Source organism: Genypterus blacodes, unplaced genomic scaffold, assembly GCF_046128005.1.
Source record: "Genypterus blacodes isolate CSIRO-AG114 ecotype Tasmania unplaced genomic scaffold, CSIRO-AGI_Gbla_v1 ptg000486l_1, whole genome shotgun sequence".
NCBI classification, from domain to species: Eukaryota; Metazoa; Chordata; class Actinopteri; order Ophidiiformes; family Ophidiidae; genus Genypterus; species Genypterus blacodes.
In genome coordinates, this window is record NW_027467245.1 from 37,501 (window position 1) to 62,500 (window position 25,000).

The 25,000-nt window shown below is 50.7% G+C and overlaps 4 protein-coding genes across 10 annotated transcripts in view; 1 reads left to right on the forward strand and 3 right to left on the reverse strand.

Moving 5' to 3' along the window:
• Positions 1-1,249, reverse strand: part of clec16a (C-type lectin domain containing 16A) — a 19,325-nt gene extending 18,076 nt beyond the window's left edge. For 4 of the 6 annotated variants that reach the window (XR_012960761.1, XM_076139925.1, XM_076139924.1 and 1 more), the window contains exons 1-2: positions 1,019-1,248; positions 188-316 (exon numbers count right to left, since the gene is read on the reverse strand). Coding sequence is in view for 5 of the 6 variants with exons in the window: in XM_076139925.1 (XP_075996040.1) it covers positions 188-316; positions 1,019-1,092 (203 nt within the window). In the remaining variant the exon portion in view is untranslated. Of the gene's footprint in view, positions 1-187; positions 317-1,018 lie in introns of all 6 variants that reach the window. The other 2 variants (XM_076139922.1, XM_076139923.1) reach the window with 1 other exon arrangement.
• A 334-nt stretch (positions 1,250-1,583) lies between these two features.
• Positions 1,584-3,596, forward strand: dexi (Dexi homolog (mouse)). Its single transcript, XM_076139930.1, has 2 exons — positions 1,584-2,532; positions 3,302-3,596. The coding sequence occupies exon 1, from the start codon at positions 2,144-2,146 to the stop codon at positions 2,411-2,413; it is 270 nt and encodes an 89-aa protein (XP_075996045.1). The 5' UTR covers positions 1,584-2,143; the 3' UTR covers positions 2,414-2,532; positions 3,302-3,596.
• A 2,293-nt stretch (positions 3,597-5,889) lies between these two features.
• ciita (class II, major histocompatibility complex, transactivator) lies at positions 5,890-15,788 on the reverse strand. 2 transcript variants are annotated; one of them, XM_076139918.1, is made up of 21 exons: positions 14,917-15,788; positions 13,732-13,794; positions 13,585-13,629; positions 13,176-13,217; positions 12,975-13,079; positions 12,555-12,611; positions 12,178-12,225; positions 11,451-11,717; positions 11,093-11,209; positions 10,943-11,002; positions 10,618-10,835; positions 9,029-10,272; positions 8,327-8,797; positions 8,070-8,249; positions 7,682-7,753; positions 7,470-7,550; positions 7,296-7,379; positions 7,045-7,128; positions 6,703-6,786; positions 6,457-6,540; positions 5,890-6,303 (listed from the first exon to the last, which is right to left on the reverse strand). In XM_076139918.1, exons 1-21 carry the CDS (start codon positions 15,197-15,199, stop codon positions 6,228-6,230), a joined length of 3,765 nt encoding a protein of 1,254 aa, XP_075996033.1. In that variant the 5' UTR covers positions 15,200-15,788; the 3' UTR covers positions 5,890-6,227. The 2 variants fall into 2 exon arrangements, with proteins under 2 accessions (XP_075996033.1, XP_075996032.1); XM_076139917.1 differs by having other exon boundaries at positions 12,178-12,243.
• A 435-nt stretch (positions 15,789-16,223) lies between these two features.
• Positions 16,224-19,429, reverse strand: nubp1 (nucleotide binding protein 1 (MinD homolog, E. coli)). Its single transcript, XM_076139919.1, has 10 exons — positions 19,321-19,429; positions 19,048-19,152; positions 18,579-18,712; positions 18,378-18,446; positions 18,265-18,297; positions 18,082-18,172; positions 17,854-18,008; positions 17,283-17,393; positions 16,891-17,077; positions 16,224-16,631 (listed from the first exon to the last, which is right to left on the reverse strand). Exons 1-10 carry the CDS (start codon positions 19,349-19,351, stop codon positions 16,594-16,596), a joined length of 954 nt encoding a protein of 317 aa, XP_075996034.1. The 5' UTR covers positions 19,352-19,429; the 3' UTR covers positions 16,224-16,593.
• Positions 19,430-25,000: the final 5,571 nt, after the last annotated feature.

Sequence of the window (25,000 nt, forward strand, 5' to 3'; positions counted from 1 at the left end):
GGTAGGAGACAAGGAGAGGAGAGAAGGAGAGGGGACAAGGAGAATAGAGGAGACAAGGAGAGGAGAGGGGAGTAGACAACGAGAGAAGGAGACACGGAGAGGAGAGAGACAAGGAGCAGAGAGGAGAGGGGAGGAGACGAGGAGAGGAGCAGCACTTGAGAGAAGGAGAGTGAACTTAGGCCCTCACTCAAACACAGAGCTGTCATTCTGGTCCCCCCAGATCAGGATCTCAGTGATGGAGCGGATGGTCTCCACCAGCAGGTTCCTGTTGTGGTCGGTCACCGTGGTGTTCTTGGTCAGGACATGGTACATGTATCTGCAGAGGGACAGGGGGAGGAGAGGACAGGTCAGAGTGTGCTTCAGAGGGGACATGTCCACACACACAGACGTCTCTCTCTCTGCTGGATGTTATTAAGAGTCTAGTTGGATTTTAAGGCGGATTTATTCCGTCTGTTGTTCTGCACACTTCTATTAGTGACTGACAGGGCCTTTTCTTCTTCTGCTGCTGCTGCTATAGTTAATCACTGACATTGCAGTTAATGTACATGTAGCTCTGTGTATGTGTGTGTTTGCTTCTACCTCTGATGATTACAGCGTTAGGGTTTGTACCAAAGGCTCTTATTTTGAAACGATCTCTGCGCTCTTATTTTGAAACGGTCCCTGTGCCGTAATGTCAGTGTCTCAGCTGTGACAAGTGTCGCCTAATGCCCGCATTAACTATATGACACTTAACCGTTGGACATGTTTACATTAACTCTCCTGTTTGGGGTACATATTTCACTTTAGGGCGGATTTCCGGTTAGGTTTAAAGCTAAACTAAGCTAGCTCGCGTATGTCGTCCCGGCCGAGCCGAGCCGAGCCGAGCCTCCGCCGCAGAGCAGTTAGCTCGTTGCTGACCCGAGCTGAAGCTGTCTCACGCGTTTATCGTTTCAGTCCGCGGCTCTAGCGACTCTGACAGCCACCATCGTGCAGGCTAACGCTAGCTCAGAGGGGCCGTGGTGTTGTGCTAGTGGCTCACTTCAGGTGGTCCAGGGAGTGGATGTTCTTCGCTTTCCCCTGTCCTCCGACCCAGCTCCGCGACCGGCCGAACATGGCTGCGGCTCGTTGTCAGGCTCGGGTTAGAGTTAGCGTCGGTCCATTCCACTCACGTCCCCGCACTCAGTCACACACACACAGATACACGGATAGCAGGCTAGCAAACAGAAGGTGGGCAGGCAGCGATAGCGGCGCTACACGATTGTTACGTAACAGGCTCAGTCGCATGGAACTCTGGGAGTTGTAGTGCAACGGGGCCACATACCCTGTAGTTCACTGTAAGTTAAAATAATAAAAATAGCAGTGTCATCTGAACCTCCAGATGACACTGGAGGTTCAGATGTCATAGGTGCAGGTTTTTCAGGATACTTGTACTTCTAAGAGTCATTTGTCACAAATTGGCCAAAATTATAAGGAGAAAAACTACAACGGTCACTTCCGGCCTAGACACTGACGACCAAGCCAAGCGACACACGTCCTGGCAAAGAAATTGACAGCTCAGTGGACCAATCACAACAGAGACAAAGAAGTTGCGAGCCAATCAGCTGCCGAGGCTTCAGATGTGGCTGGTTCGTGGTCGAGTGTTTTGATGCAGAAAGCAGAAACGCTGGCAGGCGCTCAAAGACACAACAAACATGGAAGAAACGTTCATTTATTGACGCTTTCGTCTCGTGAGTATCTGTTGCGGGTACGGAATCGTGTCCACGTCGCCTCCGAGCTCTTCGCCTCCTGAAATATCCGGTTTTGTGCTTGTTAGCGACTGTTTCAGCGCCAGCCAGCTGTCGTGTTTTGAATTCCGCAAAGCGACGAAGAAGAAGAAGAATGCGCCGCTGCTAGCTTGGAGCTAACGCGACCCTTCCACCCGGGATTTATTCCACGCTGTTATTCGCTATGAACGTGACGCAGTCGCACCGGCGCTTTTCTGTCGGGCCGTTCAGATAAACAAACAGCCGCAAAGTTCCGTCTCAATCACCCAAATGGACGCCTCCGCTCCGTCAGACCTCTAGCGGTGACGCGTCCAGCTCCAGGCCGGACCCGAGCCCCCCCCCCCCCCCCTCCAGGCCGGACCCGAGCGCCCCCCAGGCCGCCCCGCCGCGCTCTCTCTTCTATGAGCCACCCGGTGTATGCCCGGTTAGATTCGGTGGAGTCGCTCCTGGACGAGCTCCCCTATATGTTTTATCTGGGCCTGTTCTTTGTCAACGTCCTGATCCTCTACTACGCCTTTCTGATGGAGTACATCGTCCTGAACGTGGGCATAGTGTTCCTGCCCGAGGACATGGATCAGGCGCTGGTGGACCTCGGGGTGCTGTCCGACCCGGCCTCTGTGCCCTACGACGCCGACACGGAGCTGGATGTGTTTGAGGGCTACCTGGAGTGACAAGGAGGAGGAAGAGGAGCTGAGGTAATGGTGGAGGTGAAGGTGAGGCCAGGGGCGCTCCCACCCCGGTCAGCCATGAGGGGAGGACCTGCCCCGAAGATGGAGACGCTGCTGACAAAGTAAGCAGAGGACACCAGGGTCCCACACAGGTCCCACACAGGTCCCACACAGGTCCCACACAGGTCCATACAGGTCCCACACAGGTCCCACACAGGTCCACACAGGTCCATACAGGTCCACACAGGTCCACACAGGTCCACACAGGTCCACACAGGTCCCACACAGGTCCCACACAGGTCCACACAGGTCCACACAGGTCCACACAGGTCCCACACAGGTCCCACACAGGTCCCACACAGGTCCACACAGGTCCCACACAGGTCCACACAGGTCCCACACAGGTCCCACACAGGTCCATACAGGTCCACACAGGTCCATACAGGTCCCACACAGGTCCCACACATGTCCATACATGTCCCACACATGTCCCACACATGTCCACACATGTCCACACATGTCCACACAGGTCCACACAGGTCCACACAGGTCCACACAGGTCCACACAGGTCCACACAGGTCCATACAGGTCCATACAGGTCCCACACAGGTCCACACAGGTCCACACAGGTCCACACAGGTCCATACAGGTCCCACACAGGTCCACACAGGTCCACACAGGTCCACACAGGTCCATACAGGTCCCATACAGGTCCCACACAGGTCCCACACAGGTCCATACAGGTCCACACAGGTCCACACAGGTCCACACAGGTCCACACAGGTCCATACAGGTCCCACACAGGTCCATACAGGTCCATACAGGTCCATACAGGTCCATACAGGTCCCAATATATCACGCCTCACCTTTGTCTCTCTGGTGTCTTCTAGATGGTCTCGTCTGAAGAGGAGGAGGAGGAGGAGGAGGTAGCTCCAGGAAAGACTCGGCGTCAGCGGCCTCCTGACTGGCGATGGTCGTCTCAGGGGAAGGACGCACAGTTACTCAGCTGAGGACGACGCCGACGTCTGTCTTCTACCTTTGGAACAGAGGACAGATAGAGGACGGCTCTGGGACTTTCCCTGTGGAGGAGGAACGGAAATGAGCAGAGACGACCTACAGATCTCTGAGCCTTTAAGGAAACTTGTACCCAGCGTGACATCGGACAGGAAACCAGGAAACTTCAGACTTTGGTCCATAAAAACCCGTTTAAAGGGAACGAATGCAGCTGCAAGTTCTCATTTAGCTTCATTCTGAAACCTTTGCAAGGCTTCAACACCAGCTTCCCCTCCCCTCCCCCCTTTAGGGTCCTCAGTGTTTCAGTGTGTGTGTAGACCACATCTCCCACACGTGTCCTTCAGTATTCATAGGATCCTCTTCTTCTTCTTCTCCTTCTTCTTCACTCCCTGTATGTGGCTGGCGCGGTTCTTCAGTGTTTGCTGCAGTCTTCTGGACGACCCGCCTTCTTGTCAGAATACAGGTGGGAAAGAACACCAGGTGTTACTGATGACTCAAGGCTCTCAGGGCAGCTCAGGAGAGCAGGGTGGACGTGCAATACTCTCAATTTAATTCTTCTGTTATCTCACCAGAAAACTCACTTTGATTTCTCAGATCTCGAGGTGAGGCACAGCAGTGTGTGTGTATATTTTCTATACGACAGCATAAAGCTATCTGAGCCTGCGTCAGGCCTTTATTGATCAAGCTGATCACGTATTCCTGCTCTTCTGCCGTCGCTACAGAAGCTATGGCTGCAATATCTGCAGGAGCGACTCCTCCTCTGGAGAAAATGATTCTGTTCAGAGGAAACTACTTTGGTTTGATAGAGATTTAGAGGAAATTATCTTAAGAAAAGATCAATCATTTCAGGCCATTCTTCTTCTTTCTTTCCTTAATATTTCAACGTAAACACGGCGAGTGAGCCGACGCGCCGCCGTCACGTTTCCCCTTGTTCTCACAGGAGCGTGACCTCCAATCAGGGATGTGAACTTTCAGGAGGCCCTGTTAGGACCTCTGGGCCCCCGAGGAGACGTGAACCCGCACAGGAGCCGGACCCTTCGGGACCCGGGCCTACACTGGGAAGAACCAGGACCTGACACAACCTCTGACCCGCATCATAACCACGCCGTGTTATGCAAATTGACCTCTTGCACAATTTAAAGGTGTTAATGATGGATTGGCCAGATGTTTGGTTTGAGACACTTTGATCATGTTTATGTGGAGACGCAGCAACAAAACTCCTCTCCTTTGTTTTCTTCAATGGGCCTCAGACGTGTTTTTGTTTCATTTCCTTTGCCTGTTTAGAGTTTTCTCTCCTTCAGCTCCTAACACACACGTGTGAATATTCTTGGCAGCAATAATAAACTGGATTCAAATGATATGAGAATGAAATTGCTTATTATTGATACAAAAACAACACAAGTCATTTCACAACTGTTGTAAACATGTTGAAGCTACGTGACGTCACTGCTCAACATGTTCATGTTAGCAGAAACAGGTGGCAGCATGACGTCAGCTTAGACCTCAACCTGCCAAACTGTCACAACTGAGTAAACAGGTCAACCAATGAACATGACGTCACTCATGATAACAGACTCACCTTCTGATTTAAGATCAGGTGACTCCGCCCACCCACCGCCAGCTGTGCTCTGATTGGACACAACGTGGACGAGTGACAGCAACTTCTGCATTCAACGAGGCAAAGCTACACAACAGTTAGCACTTCTACATGTAGAAACACTGCAGGTTGGGATACTTTGCCCAAAATAAACCATAAAATAAATACTTAAATACTTAAGTAATAACTTCTGCTGCGTCTCAGCTGCATGTTTACATGTTCAGATGTCAGAAGCCTCCAAACATCTCAGAGGGTCTAACAGCAGTTTGACAGACATGACCCGTTTGTCCACTAGAGGGCGGCAGTGTTCTATTTAGCTTTGATGCTGTCACTTTGTTTTTATAATGTGTTTAATCATACATGACCTGCTCCCCACCGCACCAAATGTAAACGGTACCATTTAAGTAAGCATAATAAATATATTTATATATATATATATACAGTATATCGCCTGAGACCCCACGTCCTCATATGTGGACATTACATGTGTGGACATGACATTTTCTGCTGCCCCCTGGTGGTATAAACTTCACTTTGGGTCACTAGAAAACAGCAGACAGGAAGAAATGTGTTGTTCTCTTTGTGTTCATAAACATATATTCGCACTTTTCACATTTTTTCAATGTATCCTTAATGGGCCATACTACTGACAAATAACAAGGGGAAATGTGAATGAGGAACTCTGCATTTCTGTGTTGTGTCTCCAGCTTTCTTTCAAATACAGAACAGAAACCTGCATGACAGGAAGTAGAAAAAGTGTTATTATGTCCCGCGATAAACAGATGATATCGCCACCCTGCAGATACCATCCAGCCAACTCTGATACGACGCACAATCAACCAACAAACTAGAGAACCGCCTCATGCCTTCAACGCAAAAAACTTTTATTTACACAAAAGCATCCAATATAACAAATAATTTAATTCTATAAAATCTTAACAAAAGCACAGTCAAACTTTGGAATGATGACATCACACACAGAAATATCTACAGGGCAACACAATCATATAGCGCAAATACCTGTGACCTGAGCAAGGAACACACACACACACACACACACACACACACACACACACACAAATCCTTATGGATTGATGGACACAAATGTAGTCTGTAACAGTGCGACAGTATTCATTGGTGTAGTGCAAACATGAAAGTATTAGACGCGAGAGAAGAAGGACCCACGTGGTTCTGAGTTCTGCTCCTCACTGCCAAAGGATGCGATGATCCTGCTGCTGAAGTCTCTCAAACACTCCACATGGAATACACTGATTCCACATCCTGAGAGGAGAAGGAGGCGCAGACGTTCATGAGCGGGAAAATCAACAAAAGAGGTTTATGATTAAGAGTGACATGAAAATGAGATGAGAAGGTGTGAGATCCGAGACACACACACACACACACACACACACACACACACACACACACACACACCTCAGACTCTTCATCCGTGGACATTTCCTCAGACTGACTCCTAAACTTTGGGCTCCCACATCTGTCAGCTTGTTATACTTCACACTGTCAATCACATTTGTTTCATTAATCAATGCAGAAATACAAAATGATCCACTTTTTTCAAAATGTGTGTGTGTGTGTGTGTGTGTGTGTGTGTGTGTGTGTGTGTGTGTGTGTGTGTGTGTGTGTGTGTGTGTGTGTGTGTGTGTGTGTGTGTGTTCTCACTCCAGCTCAGTGAGAGACGCCATGTGAGGAAGGACAGCAGCCAAACTCTCTGCTCCTTTATCACAGATCACGTTACCGTAGAGACTGAAACACACAGAGGGAGAAGGAACGACATCATTCCATCAATCAAAGCTTCTACAAGCACAACAATACAAGCTGCAGAGAAACAGAGGTCACATCCAGCAGCAAAGCATCAAACAAAGACATCAAGCATGAGAACAACCACAAGAAATCCTTTTCCTCTACCTTCTCTTTGCCTTTGATGAGATTTTAATCACAACTGTCTCACGGTTCAGTATCTTGTGTGTGTGTGTGTGTGTGTGTGTGTGTGTGTGTGTGTACCTGAGACAGTGCAGGCGAGGCAGAGTCCTCAGTGTGGCTGCCAGTTTCTTCACACCTTCATCTCCTATGCAGTTCTGTGACAGACTGAAACAGAAGCAGAGTTCATGTTCTCTACTCTAACAAACATCACAGAGCCCTCAGCAGCTTTGGACCTGGACTAACAAGATCACAGCAACAGAAATGTGGAGGTCCTGTCCTGCTTGTGTGATGAGACGAAGATGAAGAGGAGGAGCTGGACGTGTGCCACTCACTTGAGTATCTCCAGAGAACGCAGAGACATCAAGGCGTCGGCCAAAGACTCTGCACCTCCGTCTCCCATCTTACTGTTCTCCAGACTGAAGGACAGCGAGACGGACTGTTACATTACAAAGACGTGTGTGTGTGTGTGTGTGTGTGTGTGTGTGTGTGTGTGTGTGTATACTGACTCCAAGTGTTGTAGGTTTTGTAGACCAGGCAGGAGCTCCCACAGCTGAGGAAGTGCCAGAGGACCCACTTCAGGACCCAGTCTGTGTGTAAACATGCCTTCATCATCATCATCATCACCATCATCACTGTCACCACCACCACCACCACCATCATCATCTTCATCTTCATCCTCATAATCATCATCTTCATCATCATCATCATCATCACTCACTCAAACTCCAGCTTGTGAAGCTCTTGGACTGCTGGCACTCCATCAGCCAAGATGGAATCTGATTGGCTGGAACTACAAGAGAACGCACCAAACACACAGACACACACACACACACACACACATAATCAGTCAGCCATGTGCGAGAGGGTGTGTGTGAAGGTGTGTGTATGGTGACTTGCCTGTCTGACAGTCTCCTGTGTGTGTGTGTGTGTGTGTGTGTGTGTGTGTGTGTGTGTGTGTGTGTGTGTGTGTGTGTGTGTGTGTTGTGTGTGTGTGTTGTGCGTGTGTGTTGTGCGTGTGTTGTGTGTATGGTGACTTACCTGTCTGACAGCCTCCTGTGTGTGTGTGTGTGTGTGTGTGTGTGTGTGTAGTGTGTATGGTGACTCACCTGTCTGTCAGCCTCCTGTGTGTGTGTATGTTCACCAGCTTGGCCAGCTGCTGGATGTGACACACCTGTGTGGCCTTCAGAGGGTCGATCTTAAACTTGGACAGCGCCCCCTTCAGGAGGCCTTCATCGCCGCTCTGCTCAAGCTCCTCCCACAACCTGATGACGTCCACGATGCAGGCCCTGGAGACACCCAGAGGATCAGAGCTATGAACCCCTACAACTGAGCCTGAAGGTCTGAGCTGAGTTCAGGCCTGTACCTGTAGGTGTTGATGCTGCTGAGCCCCACCAGGGCCTTGAGTCCAGAGATCTGGATCCCAGAATCCTCCAGGTCTAAGAAGAACCTGCGACCCTCAGCCCCGGCTCGCTCTAAAACCTTCTGGACTACAAACACGTCCGGAGGGCAGAGAGGAACGCCGCGAAACGTGAGCTCCTCTGGGATGTTCCTGGCCAGGTGATCGGCCAGTGGCGTGACACGGGCCTCGTAAACACAGTGACACGCCTCCAGGATCTGGGCGGGGCTCAGGTCACTGAAGGAAAGTGCCTCCAGGTGTTTGGTCACTAAATCCTGCTTGTGTGCCGCCGCCTCCCTGCAGGCCGCGTCTCCTCGCTGAAGCTCGGCGCCGGCGTGGAAAAGGAGGCCCAGCGCAAATCTGTGAGTGAGGTCCTGCTCCTCCCTCTGGGGCCGCCGACGGGCCTTTGGGCCGGACTGGAGAGGGAGGGTCTGGACCCTGGGAGGGAGAGAAGAAGAGAGGAGTGAAGAGGCGACACGTCTAAACCCGATCGTCTCACACATTCACACTGTGGGAGGAGAGAAGTGAGAAGCATCAGAGATCTGCAGAGCATCAGAGCTGCCACAGGACACATCCCTCATGGGCCCAGAGTCCATCCTGGATCCAGCCCAGGCTCTGAGGAGCTCACGTTTAGTTAGATGATGCTGAAGGTGAAGTGTGTGCCTTTACCTGGACAGAGACACGTGGACGCCTGCCAAGTAGCTCTGAAGGACGGGGCTGGACCACAGCAGGAGGTCTTCATCTCCTCTTCTCACTCCCTCTGAGACGTCCTGCCGCGCCCTCAGGCCGTGAGCGAGGAAGAGGCCCGACCTCAGGCCAAACTCCATCAGTGTGTCAGGTGTGCTTGGTCTGGTGTGGAGGATGGAGGTGTTACCTTTGACCCCCTCCCACGCCAAAGAGCTCAGCTGGAGCAGCATCTCTCTCTCCTCTGCAGTGTAGGCATCACCTCCTCCACCTGTCCTCACCTCCTCGACCTCCTCCTCCACCTCTTTGACCCTCTGTGCCTTCGCTCTCCTCAGCCTGTGGGAGCGAGTGCGGAGCTGCATGTTGGTCTTTGTGGGAGCGTTGGCGTCACGTTCGGCTCCAGGCTGTGAAGGTCGGGTTCCTCCTCCGGCTGAACCGTCGCTCCCACGCACCGCTTTCAGTTTCAGATGAAGCAGTCGATGGCAGAGTCCCGTCAGAGTTCTGGGAAGGTCGTCCAGATGTTTGGTCCCCTCCGCAACTTTGCACACCAGCAGACAGAGTCCAGGGTTCCAGCAGAGCCGGAGCAGGAAGCTGCACTCCTTCAGGCGGCCCACAGTGGAAGTCAAGAGGGCGGGATCGGTGAAATACTGGGACATGTAGGTCTGCACGTCTGTGTGGGCGAAGCCGTGCACCTCCATGATGCTGTCCGCCCGCCGCAGCAGCTGGCTGGCTGAGCCTCTGGGTCGTGTACAGATGAGCAGGGTGCATCCTGGGAGGAGGAGCCTCTGGAGGACGGCAGAGTACAACTGTCTCACTGTGAAGCTCTGCGCCTTAGGGTCCTTCAGCAGCGCAGCGCTCAGGTTCTTCTCTTGGGGCTGGAGGAGGGTCTCATAGTCTCTGAGCTCTTCAAAACCGTCAAAAATTATTAGGACGCGCTGAGGGGCTGCGAGGATTTGAGCAAACACGGAGGAGGGATCCAGGCAGGGAGAGGAGGAGGAGGAGGAGGAGGAGGAGGAGGAGTGGCTGAGCAGGAGGGTCTGGAGGCTGTAGACGGGCTCTGATAGGCTGAGGGATTTACCGTCCAGCAAGAAGACAAAGTCAAACTGAGGGAAGCCGTCCCTGGACCAGTCCAGGCACAGCTTCCTGATCAGAGTGCTCTTTCCCATACCAGCGTTCCCCAGTAACAGGATGTACCGTTTGGATTTGGTTCCGACCGAACCTTCAAAGATCTGAGGAGACAAAGAGACAACAGAGTGACGGGCGACTCCGTGACTCTAAAGCTCTGCTGCTGCTTCACATAAGGAACTGAGTATGACTGTCAGGTTCTCAAACTGAGAAGCTTCCAGATGTCAACGTGTACAGAGACGTCACAGACTGACGGCTCAGTGGCAGAACACCGGCTGCACCTTGGGGTCCTGATTTTCAATTCATTCAGAAAAATAAACACAACCCAAAAATGGAGACAGAATGGAACAGAAAATAACTTTGAATAACAGTGATGATGTTGGTATGATGTCACCATGACAACAGTTGACAACACTCAGTTAGCAGGAGGAAGGAGAGTGAGGTCATACTTGACTCCGCCCCACTGCGTTCTTCTTCCTGTCTGTATCTCCCATGATGCTCAGCTCCTTGTCCACACATTTGTTGGCGCTCCTCGCTGATTGAAGGACATCTCGCCTCACCAGCTGGACGTCCACGTAATGAGATGTCAGGCTCAAGCCGGCCTCGGTTTCCTGCCAGCTTCGCCCCACATGGGCTCTGGCTTCCTGCATGTACTCCTTCACACTCTCTGGAAAACACAAACGGGAAACGGAGCGATGGAACAATGGAACAATGGAACAGTGGAACAGTGGAACAGGAGGACAAGGCGGAATCACTCAAGTTCCGCTAACTTACGTGGAACATCCGGGACGGCGGGGAGCTGAGGGGGAGGAGCTTCCTTACAGGGGGACGACTCTGCAACGCAACAGGTCCATGACATCATCAACTCTCTGGGTCAGTTTGACGACAAACGTGCACTCGGATCAGAACAGAACCCTTACTCACCTTTACTGGGGGGGAGGAGGGGGGAGGCAGAGGGGGGAGGCAGGGCTCTACTGGCACAGTCTGACAGAGATCCTGGAGGAGACGATCCCATGTAGACCGGAGCCACGGCGCCGTCCGCTACAAACACACAGCAGGAGGTGAAGCTGAGTCCATTTCCTTCACTTCCACAGCATTTCTACTGTCAGATCTTAAATTCCAAAGCTTTTCCATGATTTTGTTAGAGCCTGATCACAAATATCAAACTATCTTCACTGCTCTCTCAGGTCCCAGACTCTCTTGAAGTTCCTGAAACCTTTCTGGACTGGAAAACGCCAGATTTTCCCTCCAGGACCTAAAGGGTTAGTGTTAGCTCACTCACCTGGGGAGAGAGGCGGGCCTTGGTGTTGGCATGGTGGCGTGTGGACAGGTGTGTGAAGGTAGTGCAGATAGAAGGTAGAAGGAGCAGCTGCAGGGGGCAGCGGGAGGCCGATGACCGGATGAGCCACGGGAGACAACTTCAGCGTGGGAACAAAGTGATACCCTGGAGAGTCTGGGAGGGGGATGAGCTGGACGGAGGGATGGAGGTGAAGGATCCTGTGTGGAGGTGTGGACGGGCCTGTGGACGGGCCTAGAACCTGCTGGGATGCTGGGAAACAAGAGAGCAAGTGAGTTCGCAAGTGAGCGAGTTCATTTCAGGTCGTCCATGTGTGGGACAGGACCTGAGCTGAGTCTGATCAGTCTGGTTCTGTGTGTCTCAGTGTAGGAGAGAGACGTTTCAGGGACTGAAGCTGTCAGCATGCAGTGTGGGTGTGAGAGTTCTTCTTCTTTTGGTTTATAAATGTGACCTCTTCCTGTTTCTTGATGCAGAGGTAAATGTCACAGAGGAACTGAGTCAAGTGTGAACAGCAACACAAAGACCTGACACACAGATTTATCTTTACACTCACAGCTGCTTGGGACAACATTACAGGCTGCTGTCACTCACATCTTCACAGCTCAGACTGTAGATCAACCTCTGCGCTTCATGTGACAATGACATCACTACAACCACACACACAAACACAACACACACACACAAGCCCTCAGCAGGGCCACTGGAACCCTACCTGTCGTCTCCGGCGACTCGGCCTTCTCCTCTCTCAGCTTCGTCGGACCTGTAGAAGTCAAAGATCCTGCATGTCAACATGAAGAAGACGGGAGGAGAGCGCATGAAGACCTGAAGACCTGCAGCACCTGTCAAACTCTGTGTGTGTGTGTGTGTGTGTGTGTGTGTGTGTGTGTCATTGTGTAGATGTTTGTGCTTCTCTTCATGGACCCTTATGGATCCATGTTGTTGTTTCTTCTCCAGCACAAAGAAGAAGAAGTTCTGCCCTCCACAATAAAAGCTAAACTCGTCAGGTCAGAGTCACTATAGGATAGAGATCCACGACAACATACAGAGGGTTCAGGGTCAAAGGTCAGAGTCACTATAGGATAGCTTCACCTGCTGGTCTTTGTTGTTTGGCTCTGGTTGGTTTCTTCTTTTCTTCTCTGCACCGATCTGAGCGACAAATTGGACACAAAGAAATCCATGAACACAACAAACCCACAATGCATTTCTGCTGTAGAATCAACAAAGCAGACTTTATATCTTTGGACCTTTGACTCCAGAAAGAACGGAATATTTTACAACATTAACAGAATATACTGTATAATCAGCGAGTCCCATTTGATTGATAAGAAACTATATCGTCTTGGTAACACCAATAAAGAGCTCAACAGTCCAACTCTCAGATCCCTGCTTCCTCTTCCACTGTTCCACATCTCTACAGCTCTAAATGAACAGAAGGCCTCTCCTCTCCTCTCACCTGATGGTGGCGCTCTGACACACTACAGTTACAATTTGGTCATTTGTTTTTTTTACCTCGAGCTTTCCTCTTCCTGTTGTCGATTTCGGGGGTTTCGTTGTCGTCGGCGTGTCCCAGCGGGGTTCTGGCCGGGCTGGGAAGGGCTGTTGTCACAGTAACGTCTGCAAATGGGCACCAAAGAGGAAGTGAGAGAGTCGGTGAAGCAGCGTGAAGAGCCATGTGACGGGCCCCGACACTCTGAGTGCTCACACACTTACTGCTGTCCACTAAGTCTAAGTCAAACAGGTCGCCTTCGTTTTCTGAGGGAAAGAAACAAACAGTCACTCTTTATGTTCATGTATGTGCAGACACAAGGGCTGACTGATAAGTTGTGAGCCTGACATATCCAAAGTGAGCAGGGCTGTAACAGTTTGTAGAGAAGTGATGATGTTCCTGCTGGCTGCTACGCATGACTGGGATTTTGAACTCATTGAATCTGATCTGGCCTCTCAGATGATGACATCATATCAAAGCCCCCCAGCAGTGTTGTCAGCAGGGTGCCGAGCTGGGAGGAGATCATGTTGGAAAGTGAAGAAACACTTCAGCAGCTCAAAGAACATTGGGCTCAGAACTTATCAATCGACCCTTATATATGTGATAATGTGACTATGATTCCCTTGGACTCACCCAGGACGTTCACCAGGTACTGATCCAGATCGTCTTCATCAAAATCTACAGACAGAAACACAACGGGGTTAAACTCACTTTGATCCTGGAAAACAAATCTCAAGTAATCAATAAAACTGTGATCAAACACGATCGAGCCTCGTTTACCCGGTAGATCTCCATAATCGGGAGACGGCGGAGGTTCCATGTTCACTTCCTGCATCTTGGTGCCTGATTGCACACGCACACACACGCACACACACACACGCACACACACACAAGCTTATTGATCATTGGAAACTTCAAAAGTGTAATAAATACAACAACAATAAAGAATTCTTCTTCTTCTCAGTGTGTCCGTGATGCTTCTTCATCATGAGTGTGTTTTCCCTTTGAATTCTAATGGAACATAGATGACGTGGTGACAACACACACACCATGTGTCGCCGTCACACACTGATGATTACCTGCTTACTGGAACATTTCCGATTAAACCTGTGCCCATAACCACAGGAGCTCATCTGCTCATCTGCCTTCTGTTTGCTTTCCTCCTATATCTAAGTCAATCCAGTGAGTGTGTGTGTGGTGTTTCACCCTGACCCGTGGCAGCAGAGGGTGAGGCCCCAGCACCTGTGAGCACACATACCTCAAACTATGAGGAACTAAATGAAGTGCAACCACCACAACAGGTCGGAACGGATCATCAGCAAAAACAGAGGCAGCACAAACGGCGTCCTAACCTGAACCTCCATGCAGACACATGGAGCCCACTCGTGTCTCAACTGTCACTTTGGTCTGATTCCTGGAAGTCCCCAAAGACACCATGCTCTCAGTCCGACCCCCCCACTTCAACCCACTGTGACGCAACACAGTCACAATATGATAACAACATTACTCTATTACTGCACAGATACTGCATCTGAAGTGTTACATTTGAAATTACTACTAAAACTAACAACAATTAGTAACGAAATGTACTACATTTCATTTAAACGGCTGGAGAAGAGTCTACTGCAGACTGAATACTTTGAGCTGTGACTGAAGAGAACACTTCAATACAAAACACTGAAGTACGATTAGTTTTTACTATGATTTATAATTTCATTTTCTACGTTTGCCTCAAAACATGAAGCTTAAAAACCCGCCAGATGCACGAAAGAAAGAAGGAAAGAAGGAAAGAAATGCAGTTAAAGTTAGATATGTCCCACTGAATATAATATAATATAAATATATAATATAACATATATAAGTATCAGTTTTCTAAATTGTACTAAAACTCCGTGGTTGAATAAATACGCAGTGGCTTCTTTCCGCTCCGCGCCCCTCTTGCGGGCGGAGGCCGGGGTCGCTCACCTGCAGAGCGGCGTGGAGAGGCTCCGTCCTCCGGCTGCTTGTCCCCGTGTGACCCGCAGCTCTGCTCATCGGCGGGTCGAGTGCTCGCTCGCCCGCTTTTGCTTTCACTTCGGCCGCGGTCGCAGAGGCGCCGAAGTCGGCAGCGAGCGGCGAGACTGAGCGCTGCTGCGCCCACCGCAGCTTTCACTTTCACCCCCGCACAGAAGGAAGGGAAGAAAGGGCCGCCACGTGTGTGTGTGTGTGTGTGTGTGAGACCAGTCCAACAATCCACCATCCCAAGCATCAAGTTGGATGAGAAGCTTCTGTCACTGAATACACACTGCTGATGTTTATGATGACGTCACCTACACCTCTCTCACATGTGCACCTTGATGAAGGCAAATCAGGAGAAATGATCAATGAACTAATAAGAGAAATATGCAGTGGAGGGAAATGCTGATTCAAGAGCGACGACACACACACGCACACACACACCTCCATTGTGTGCTGGTAAACACAACCAAACCCTGCAGTTTCACCTTGACCTGAGTTTCTCACGCTGTTGTTCCGTGCCAACTGTGTGTGTGTGTGTGTGTTAATGTGTGTAACAGTTTGGCATGTGATGACATAATGATTAATCAGGTAACACAGGTACTTTCCAGTAGAACCAAAACTCCCTTGACTTCCTTGTCCATTAGGGTGTGTGTGTGTGAGTGTTTTAAGGAATGAAGGGGAGTGGCAAGGGCAAAGGAGAGAAGAAAGGATCGAAGGATGAAGGTGTGAAGAAAGAGAAACAAAGGAGTTGAAGAAGAGGGGAGGCAACAGGTAGGAGAGGAAGAAGGGAGGAAAGAGAGGATGAAGCAGAGGAAAGAGGGAAGGGAAGAAGGATCTCCTCCTCTTCCTCCTCCTCTCTTCAGCTTTACTCAGTGCTGTTAACCCATTAACCCCTACTACAGATTTACTTTCATCCCTATGACCTTTTGTGTGCTCGACTTTGTCTCCTTAGCGCCTGTACTGGATGTTTCCTTGCCGTGCCCACTTGTCTCCTGGTCGTGTTTGTGGCTCTGCGCTCAGAGGGAACTTCTGCTTCAGTTTGAACTTTGTGGCTGCAAAGTTAAGGATCTGGAGAGATGACGTCATTATTAGGGAAGTGAGATCTCTACATGCTTACTGATGAGGTCCAGGTCCAGGTCCAGGTCCAGGTCTTCAGAGCCCACAGCCCCCCTAACATGTGGAGACCCTGGAGTCCACATGGAGCCCACAGCAGGCAGACTGGTTGAGATGTGAGGGCACAGCTGATGAGTGAGGCTCTGAATCCAGACTGATGCTATAGGTTCATTATATTTATTGATTAAGTAAAGTAAGTGCATTGATCAGAACAGAAACAGCAGGAAGGGAACAGGAAACACAGCAGAGGTTTAACATCAGACTCCTCCTGTGATCCTGAAGACTGGAATGGTTAGAGTCCTCTCCTCTCCTCTCCTCTCCTCTCCTCTCCTCTCCTCTCAGACACGTGCAGTGGGAGCCAAGCAGGGGTTCAGGGGCCGGCAGTGTTCCCAGAAAAGGTTCTGGAGGGTCGTCGTCAAGGCGACCACGCGGGTTTGACGCCTAGGCTCGCTCTGTCAAACCGACGCTTTCCACGGGACAAATCCACATCACTCAGTCGCTCTTCTGTCCACCACCTCCCCAGTCGGACGTCTAACGGGCGGCTCGGTCCAGACAGTAGTTCTGAACCCCTGTGCGAGGGAGGAGAAGAAGAAGAAAAGAAGAAGAAGAAGAAGAAGAAGAAGAAGAGTCACATCCAGTCTCTCTATTCCTCTTTCTCCTCTGATGCTTTTTACAACATCACTTCTTCTTTCACTCCCTTTAAAATCTGGAATTGTGCCATCAACCAAAACATCTAGTCATCAAAAACAACTCAGTAGAAGGTTAGAGGAGCTGGAGTGTGTGTGTGTGTGTGTGTGTGTGTGTGTGTGTGTGAGGTAACACACTCACCCTGCACTATCTCCCTGTAGGCCCTGGCAGCAGGAGAGTCTGGCACTTCTTCCAGGAAGGACTTGCCCTCATCGCAGCTCCGTGCTATCCTGGGGTCTAGAGGGACGCGACCCAACAGAGGCAGGTTCAGATCCCTGCACATTCGCTCTGCGCCCCCACTGGTGGGAGGGAAGATCTGCGACGTGTTCTAAAAGAGAGAGACGCAAAAAGAGCTCGGGTTAGGGTCTACACAGGGTCACACACACACACAGAGAGAGAGAGAGAGAGGAGAGAGGGGAGAGAGAGAGAGAGAGAGAGAGAGAGAGAGAGAGAGAGAGAGAGAGAGAGAGAGAGAGAGAGAGAGAGAGAGAGAACTGTGAGTATTAATAATAAAGGTGTGTTGTTATGACGACCTTGCATTTAGGACAGACGAAGCCGCTCATGTTCTCCACCACTCCGATGATCGGCAGCTTGACCTTCTCACAGAACCTGATCTCCTTTCTCACGTCCTGCAGCGCCACCTCCTGGAGGAGGAGGAGGAGGGGGGGGGGGGGGGGAAGCAGGAGAGGTGAGAGAGAGAAGGAGCAACATCTTCAACAGGTACACATGGCCTGAGTGTGTGTGTGTGTGTGTGTGTGTGTGTGGTCAGGGAGAGAGGATGGGACTGTTTGGTCCTCAGGTGTTCACCGCTGCACTCAGGGCTGTGAATGTAGAGGATTCATATTGGATCCAACGCATTTCTAGAAACAATAATCTGAGATTTCCTTCATTGTGGTAGTTTGGAGTCTTTGTTCCCCTGAAGCAGACTGAGACTATGAGGGCTGTGCCTTCTTCCTCTGCTCCTCTACCTCCAGCGTGTGTACATACTGTCTCATGAGCACCGCCTGCTGGCAGAGCAGCAGCACTGCAGCTGAGTCCAGGAGCAGAGAGGGCTGCAGCGTTTACAGTCTCAGGCACCAGGCTGAATGTTTTCACTCATCTCACCTGTGGTGTGGTGATGATGACGGCTCCGTCCACGTTTGTGGCGCTCAGGTACTGGACGATGGACAGGTGCTCGTCTGAGGTGCCGGGGGGCGTGTCCACGACGAGGTAATCCAGCTCCCCCCAATCCACATCCCTCAGGAACTGCTTGATCATCCCTGATTGGCACAGACGGGTTAGATGAGGCGGAGCATCGGGAGTAAAGGTTACACAGCTGCAGACGGGCCGTACCGTTCTTCTTCGGCCCTCTCCAGATGACAGCGTCGTCGGGGCTGCCGAGGAGGAAGCCGATGGACATGACCGCCAGGTTTTCATCTGCATACTGAGTGCAAACGCACAGAACCACAGTGAAGCCGTCTAAAGGCACGTAGGCTAGGAGTTAACACAGACGACGTGTGTGTCAGTGTGACTCACCACAGGAGACCAGCCTGAGCCACTCTGATGGACCTACACACAAACACACACACACACACAGTATTATACATGTGAGTGTGTGATGACATGTTTGCGTCTCGTCTGCATCCTACCTGTTCTCCCTCCAAGCCCATGATCCTGGGAAGAGACGGGCCGCAGATATCAATGTCCAACAGAGCGATCTGGACAGAGACAGAGACAGACGCTGAGGACCGGAGGGTGTGTGAATACTTTGAGTATTGGAGTACAAGTAGACCAGTCTAGACCGGTTCATGTAGACCTGTACATGTAGACCTGTACATGTAGACCAGTACCTCCTTGGTGCTGTCCTCTGCCAGGGCGTGGGCCAGGTGAGCGCTAAAGGTGCTCTTCCCCACACCGCCTTTCCCAGACAGAACCAGGATCTTGTGTTTGACCGTCGCCATCTTCAAGCCAATCTCTGCTATGGCTGGGGGGAGGAAGAGGAGAAAGAGGGAGAGGAAAAGGGAGCCAGAGGCGTTGATGGAGACACTTGACCTCACAGTCGTACTTCAGCACACTGATCAATGTAAAGCACCTGAAGTACACTCATTTACGGTAATATTCAGTCATTCTTACTTTATATCTCTGCCTATTTTATTTCCTCTGGTCCTTATTTATTATTCTTTGAGTTGTTTGTCTTAAGTGCGCATGTCAGTATTCCGACTTCATAACAGGTTATTTAACGCATCATTACGTCACAGCTCTGAGCCGGTTTCATAAGTTTGCCGTCTCGTTTCTCTCACGGTTCCGCCACATACGTACCGGGATCCGGCAACTTGGCGGCTCCGGAGGCGCAGATGCTCTGGTTGGGGCAGCCCTGACATGATGACACCTTCCCGGCCTTCTCGCTGCTCGTCCCGGGGCAGTCTGACACGATACAAACACAAACAGCCGCGTCAACAGACGGGAAGACCGCGACGCCGACGCCGCCGCCGCCATTGTGACGTGAGGCTACACGGGCTCGGCCTGGTTTACACACGGAGCTTTGGGGTCTTTACGATTAAATAAAGCAGAGAAACACAGATGGAGGCTCACGTTCGTTCGCGTTGTCAGGCACCTCGTCCATTGTTGCGTTATGTCAGTGTGCGTCCCTCTAAGTCTTCCCCTCCAACCGGCTCAGTGTGCGTCCTTCTAAGTCTTCCCCTCCTCATTGTTCCTGATACGCAGTTTTATGAAACGGTATCGTACAAGATACAAGAAATAAAAAAATTAAAAGAATAATAATAATAAAGCCCAAAGGGGATGACTACGGAAATACGTAAAGGAAAGGAGAATTTAAAAAACGGGTTATTTTATTTATCTCTTAATTTGACTCCTCCCCGTTTCCATCTGACTCCATGGTAACGCATCTGCCGCCATGTTGGAAAGACGCGGTTCGCTCCTCTTCTCTTCCTCTCCGTCTTCCCTTCTTTCTTCTTCTCCCTCTGATTCTTCCCGCCTGTAACGAGCTGATGATTGTTCAGAAAACTGCGTGTGAACGGTTTTTACAACCCAGAAAACTTTGATGGAAACATGAGGCCACACCGAAGGTAAGAAATCTGTTTGTTTGACTTCAACGACTGCAACTTATTGTGGTTTTTATCCATAAAATGGCGTTGATGCATTTTGTTGAACTCCATCATATCGTGACTGCGTACGGTGTTTGTGTTAAGTTATGCTTCAGTCTGGAAGTCTGGAAAAGCAGTTTGCTGTAGAGACCAGTTGGACGTTTCCTCATGTGTCTGTCCTCATGTCTCGGTGTCCTCATGTCTCGGTGTCCTCGTGTCCGTGTGTCCTCATGTCCGTGTGTCCTCATGTCTCTGTCCTCATGTCTCTGTGTCCTCATGTCTCCGTCCTCATGTCTCTGTGCTCATGTCTCCGTGTCCTCATGTCTCTGTGAGCTCATCTCTCTGTGTCCTCATGTCTCTGTCCTTATGTCTCTATCCTCGTGTCTCTGTCCTCATGTCTCTGTGCTCATGTCTCTATCCTCATGTCTCTGTGCTCATGTCTCCATGTCCTCATGTCTCTGTGTCCTCATGTCTCCGTCCTCATGTCTCTGTGCTTATGTCTCCGTGTCCTCATGTCTCTGTGATCTCATCTCTCTGTGTCCTCATGTCTCTGTCCTTATGTCTCTATCCTCGTGTCTCTGTCCTCATGTCTCTATCCTCACGTCTCTGTCCTCATGTCTCTATCCTCACGTCTCTGTCCTCATGTCTCTATCCTCACGTCTCTGTCCTCATGTCTCTGTCCTCATGTCTCTATCCTCATGTCTCTGTCCTCATGTCTCTGTCCTCATGTCTCTATCCTCATGTCTCTGTCCTCATGTCTCTGTCCTCATGTGTCTATCCTCATGTCTCTGTCCTCATGTCTCTGTCCTCATGTCTCTGTCCTCATGTCTCTATCCTCATGTCTCTGTCCTCATGTCTCTATCCTCATGTCTCTGTGTCCTGCAGGACTCTCCAGAGCTGTTAGGATGTCCTCTCAGGAAGGAGTGACGCAGGTGAGACACAAACCCTCTGAGCTCATTACAGCACGTCAGCTCAGCTACTGCACAGTGTGTTTGAGTACACGACTGAGTGTGACTGACTGTGACGGAGTGTGACTGACTGTGACTGAGTGTGACTGACTGTGACGGAGTGTGACTGACTGTGACTGAGTGTGACTGACTGTGACTGACTGTGATTGACTGTGACTGAGTGTGACTGACTGTGACTGACTGTGATTGACTGTGACTGACTGTGACTGACTGTGATTGACTGAGTGTGACTGAGTATGTCTTCACGGTAGATGCATGTGGTCACGTGCTGATGTACATACGTGTGCATGTGCCCAGGTGTGGAGCGTGTCCCCGCCCTGGGACCTCTCCATCCCTCTGCCGGCGGTGCTGATGATCGTGGTGGGCCTGTATGTGGCCGTCCTGGGGGCGGTGCTGTGGTCCAGGTGCTGCCTCAAGGTCGGTCAAGTGATGAGGATGTTGATGATGATGATGATGGAAAAGAAAGCGAGGCCGTCCCTCTGGTCACCTCATGATGGCAGCAGCGAGCCTCTGCACTTGGTTGAAGTCGGTTTTATGTTTGTGTCTGGTCTTTTCCCACGACAGGATCGCTGCGGCCAGTGTGACTGTCTGGACTGTTGCTCCGGTTGCTCCGGCTGCTCCGGTTGCTCTGGTTGCTCTGACTGCGGCGTGTGCATCCAGTGGGCTCAGCGGTGCGACTGTCAACCGCCGTCCTTCCGCCGGTGTGTGGAGCGAATGTGTCCGGCTCCTTCTGTAAGTCACCACAACACAAAACAACACAGCCAGCGACACGATCACAAGTTAGAGCTGATGCCTCCGCCAAGGCCGAACCAGCCGAGACACGTCTTGTTCCCGTGACGCCTGATCTGTTATCTCGTGTGTTCTCCCTCAGTGTCAGTGGTGCGACTGCGCCTGCACCTGCCAGCCTCCCGAGTGCGAGTCCTTCAACTGTCTCTGCTTCGAGATCAAGCTGGCGTAGAATCACCGTGAGGCAGAAGGTCGCTGAGGTCACAACGGCAACATGGAAATGAAAGAGACGCAGTCAGACGGAGGAAGGAGACGCCTGTCCCAAACTCCTCTCCAGCCTCGTTCCCCTCCTGATCTCCACTCCAGCCTCGTCCCCATCCTGATCTCCTCTCCAGCCTCGTTCCCCTCCTGATCTCCACTCCAGCCTCGTCCCCCTCCTGATCTCCTCTCCAGCCTCGTCCCCATCCTGATCTCCTCTCCAGCCTCGTTCCCCTCCTTGTTGTCACACTGGTGCTAAACCTGAGGATCCTGTCTCCATGCCAAAAGCACAGAAGTGGATTTGTTCTTTTAGAGCGCTGTAGAGCAGAAAGGAGAGCTGTGGTCCTCATCCACAGCTGGACTCAATCACTCTACTGACCATCATCACAACCAGGAGGACTTTCTTCTTTTAGATTACACTTTATAGATATTAAAAGTATTATTCATACTTAAATCTGTTCACGGTTGCCTTAGAAACTGTTCTTCACTGCACAGGTCTGCAGGTCTCTGATGGACCCTTATGGATCCATGGACTCCCGTTGGAGCCTCTGAAGCTTAGTTACATACTAATATGTTGACCTCTGACCTTTGACCCTGAAGAAAGCTTTAAACACAAATTCCAGAAATGATGTGATGATGAAGCAGCAGCAGGGTCACACACAGATACTGTGTGTGTACTGTTCAAACACGTCCACTAGGTGGTGCTAGTAAGTTAGATTCATACAGCCAGAGAGAGCGGAGAGGCCGATCCCTCGCTGAGATGATTCCAAAGTTATTAAGTCAAATCCAGAGTCCAACAGGGCTTTAAGGGGTTACTGTCCAGAGGAGAGACCTCCACACAGAAAGACCTAACAGACGCTGGGAGAGGACAGAAGAAACCCTGGGAGAGGACATTAAGGGACAACAACAGAGCGTCTGCTGAAGGTAAACCTGATAACATCAGGACTTGGTCTACGTGTCTAGACGATGTGACTGGGACCCTCCACATGAACGAGTCCGTACAGTCACACCTGTCCGGTTTGTGGGTGTTTGGGTTAAGCTCGGCGTGGAAAAGGACAGGAGACAGAAAAGACACAATAAAGAGGGAAATACAGTTCATTAGACCTGGAAGTCTGTTTGAGCACAGACTCAGAACGCTCCAACAACCCTGAGAGGGACACAACCTGACATCTGAGCAGGGTAGACGCCTCAGAGAGGACAGACAGGCAGGCAGAAACATCTGGTCAAGGGTCCCAATAACTTGGTTCTTTGTCTTTGTGTTACATGTGGAATAAAGAGGAGTGCGATGCTGCTTCCTCTTGTTTCAGAGGACGTCTCTGTTGTTATTGCAGCTCTTCAGCTTCCTCTCCTCTGCAGTCTGCTTCATTCCTCACAAATCCTCTCTCATCTCCTCTCACCCTGGGGGCTCCTATCACAGCAGAACAACAACAACAACAAATGGATGTGTGTGTGCGTGTGTGTGTGTCTATGGTTAAGTGTGTCTTTGTAGTCCAGGGGTCCGGATGTTTCCGTTCAAACACTCTGGGGCCTCGCCGTGCCACAAACATGGGATTGGCTGACCGGGAGAACTTCGTCATCCAAACCTCTGGCTCTCCAACCAAAGGTGAGGAGATGAATGTGTGTGTGTAAGGTGATACGCTCTACGTGTCGCTCCATCCATCACACAGGGACAAACCTTCAGCCACAGAGCGATCCAGAGCAGAGACACAAACCTCTACACTGGGGGGGAGAAGCTGGAGAATAAGGAAGTATTTGAAATAACGATCAAGGCAGACCAACGGGAAAACTCCCGGCGTCGTAACGGCAAGCAGAAGAGGCGTCTATGACCTCATCATTCAGTGACCTGTATGAGGTCACATAGCAACCAGAGTAACAACACGACGACCATGAAACATAAAAACCCCAAAGAGAGAGAGACTGTGTTGAGACGGGCGGAGACAGATGGGCGTCGCTGAGCAGCAGGTGTGAGCAGGTGCAGGGAGGCGGGGCTTAGGCCGGCCCTGAGGCTTCATGAAAACAGAGGCACAGCAGCTGCACACGTCTGCGTCCCTCTGCTGCTCTCTTGCCCTCTTTCATGGAGGCACAAAGTGCTGCAAAGCTCCAATTATCTCTTTGATAAGGCAGAAGAGCCGACACGGCCCTCTGCACAAAGCTCACCTCAACTTCTTTACACTTCCTGTCTGGTCTGGCCAACGCTTTTGTTCCCTCTGCTCACGCCGCGGCCACTTTGAGTCGCTCTGCCGCCGTTTCTCTTTGTTTCTCTGTTTCTTGTTTCTGTTTCTTCTCTGCACGTCTTCATTGATGATGGATTGATTGGATGTAAAGCCGCTCGTGCAGACGTGTGGTCGCCTCCTTGTGGTCGTCTCCGTGTCGTCCTGGAGGTTTGTGGCGTCTGTGGCTCTGCGGTCTGACGTCCTTCAACACTCAAACATCTCAGCAGCATCCAGGATTCAGATGTCATGTCGGTAAGCTGTTCCCCTGAAGCGTTTGGAGACGTTTTTTGTCATTTTCCAAAACATTTCCACACAATTTTACCTTTTCCAACCCTGCAGGTGGACGCCTGACCTCTGAACTCCTGCACCGACCCCTGTTTGTTGGTACAATAGTGAAAAGGTCAGGTGATGTATGAAATTAACCTCACACACACACACACACACACACACACACACACACACACACACACACACACACTCACGTAACAGCAATCATCTTTTGGTCAGGATTACTCAGCACATAATTTAAATTGTTGCTGTAGGTCAGACATCACGCTGGGAACAATGCCAGTCACACACACACACACACACACACACACACACACACACACACACACACACACACACACACACACAGGGCTATTATGCGCTTAACAGGCCTCACACATTTTTATCTGTCAGGACTAATAGAGGGAGTGTGTGTGTGTGTGTGTGTGTGTGTGTGTGTGTGTGTGTGTGTGTGTGCCCAGGAAAGAGGAAGAAAGTGCTCTATGGAAAGTAGACGGTGCGATTTGGATCTTCAGCTGTGAAAGATATAAAGTACGGAAGACAGAAACAAAATGTGTGTGTGTTCAAACCTGCCAAAACCTCAAACAGTGAAATCATTCAACTCCAGGTCTGCAGCCCAGTGCTTTGCTCAAGGGCAGTGGCAGTAGTGAGGGACGTGGGGGACGTAGTGATGTTTCCTGGTGGAGGACTGGAGCCCGGAGATCTGAAGGCGTGT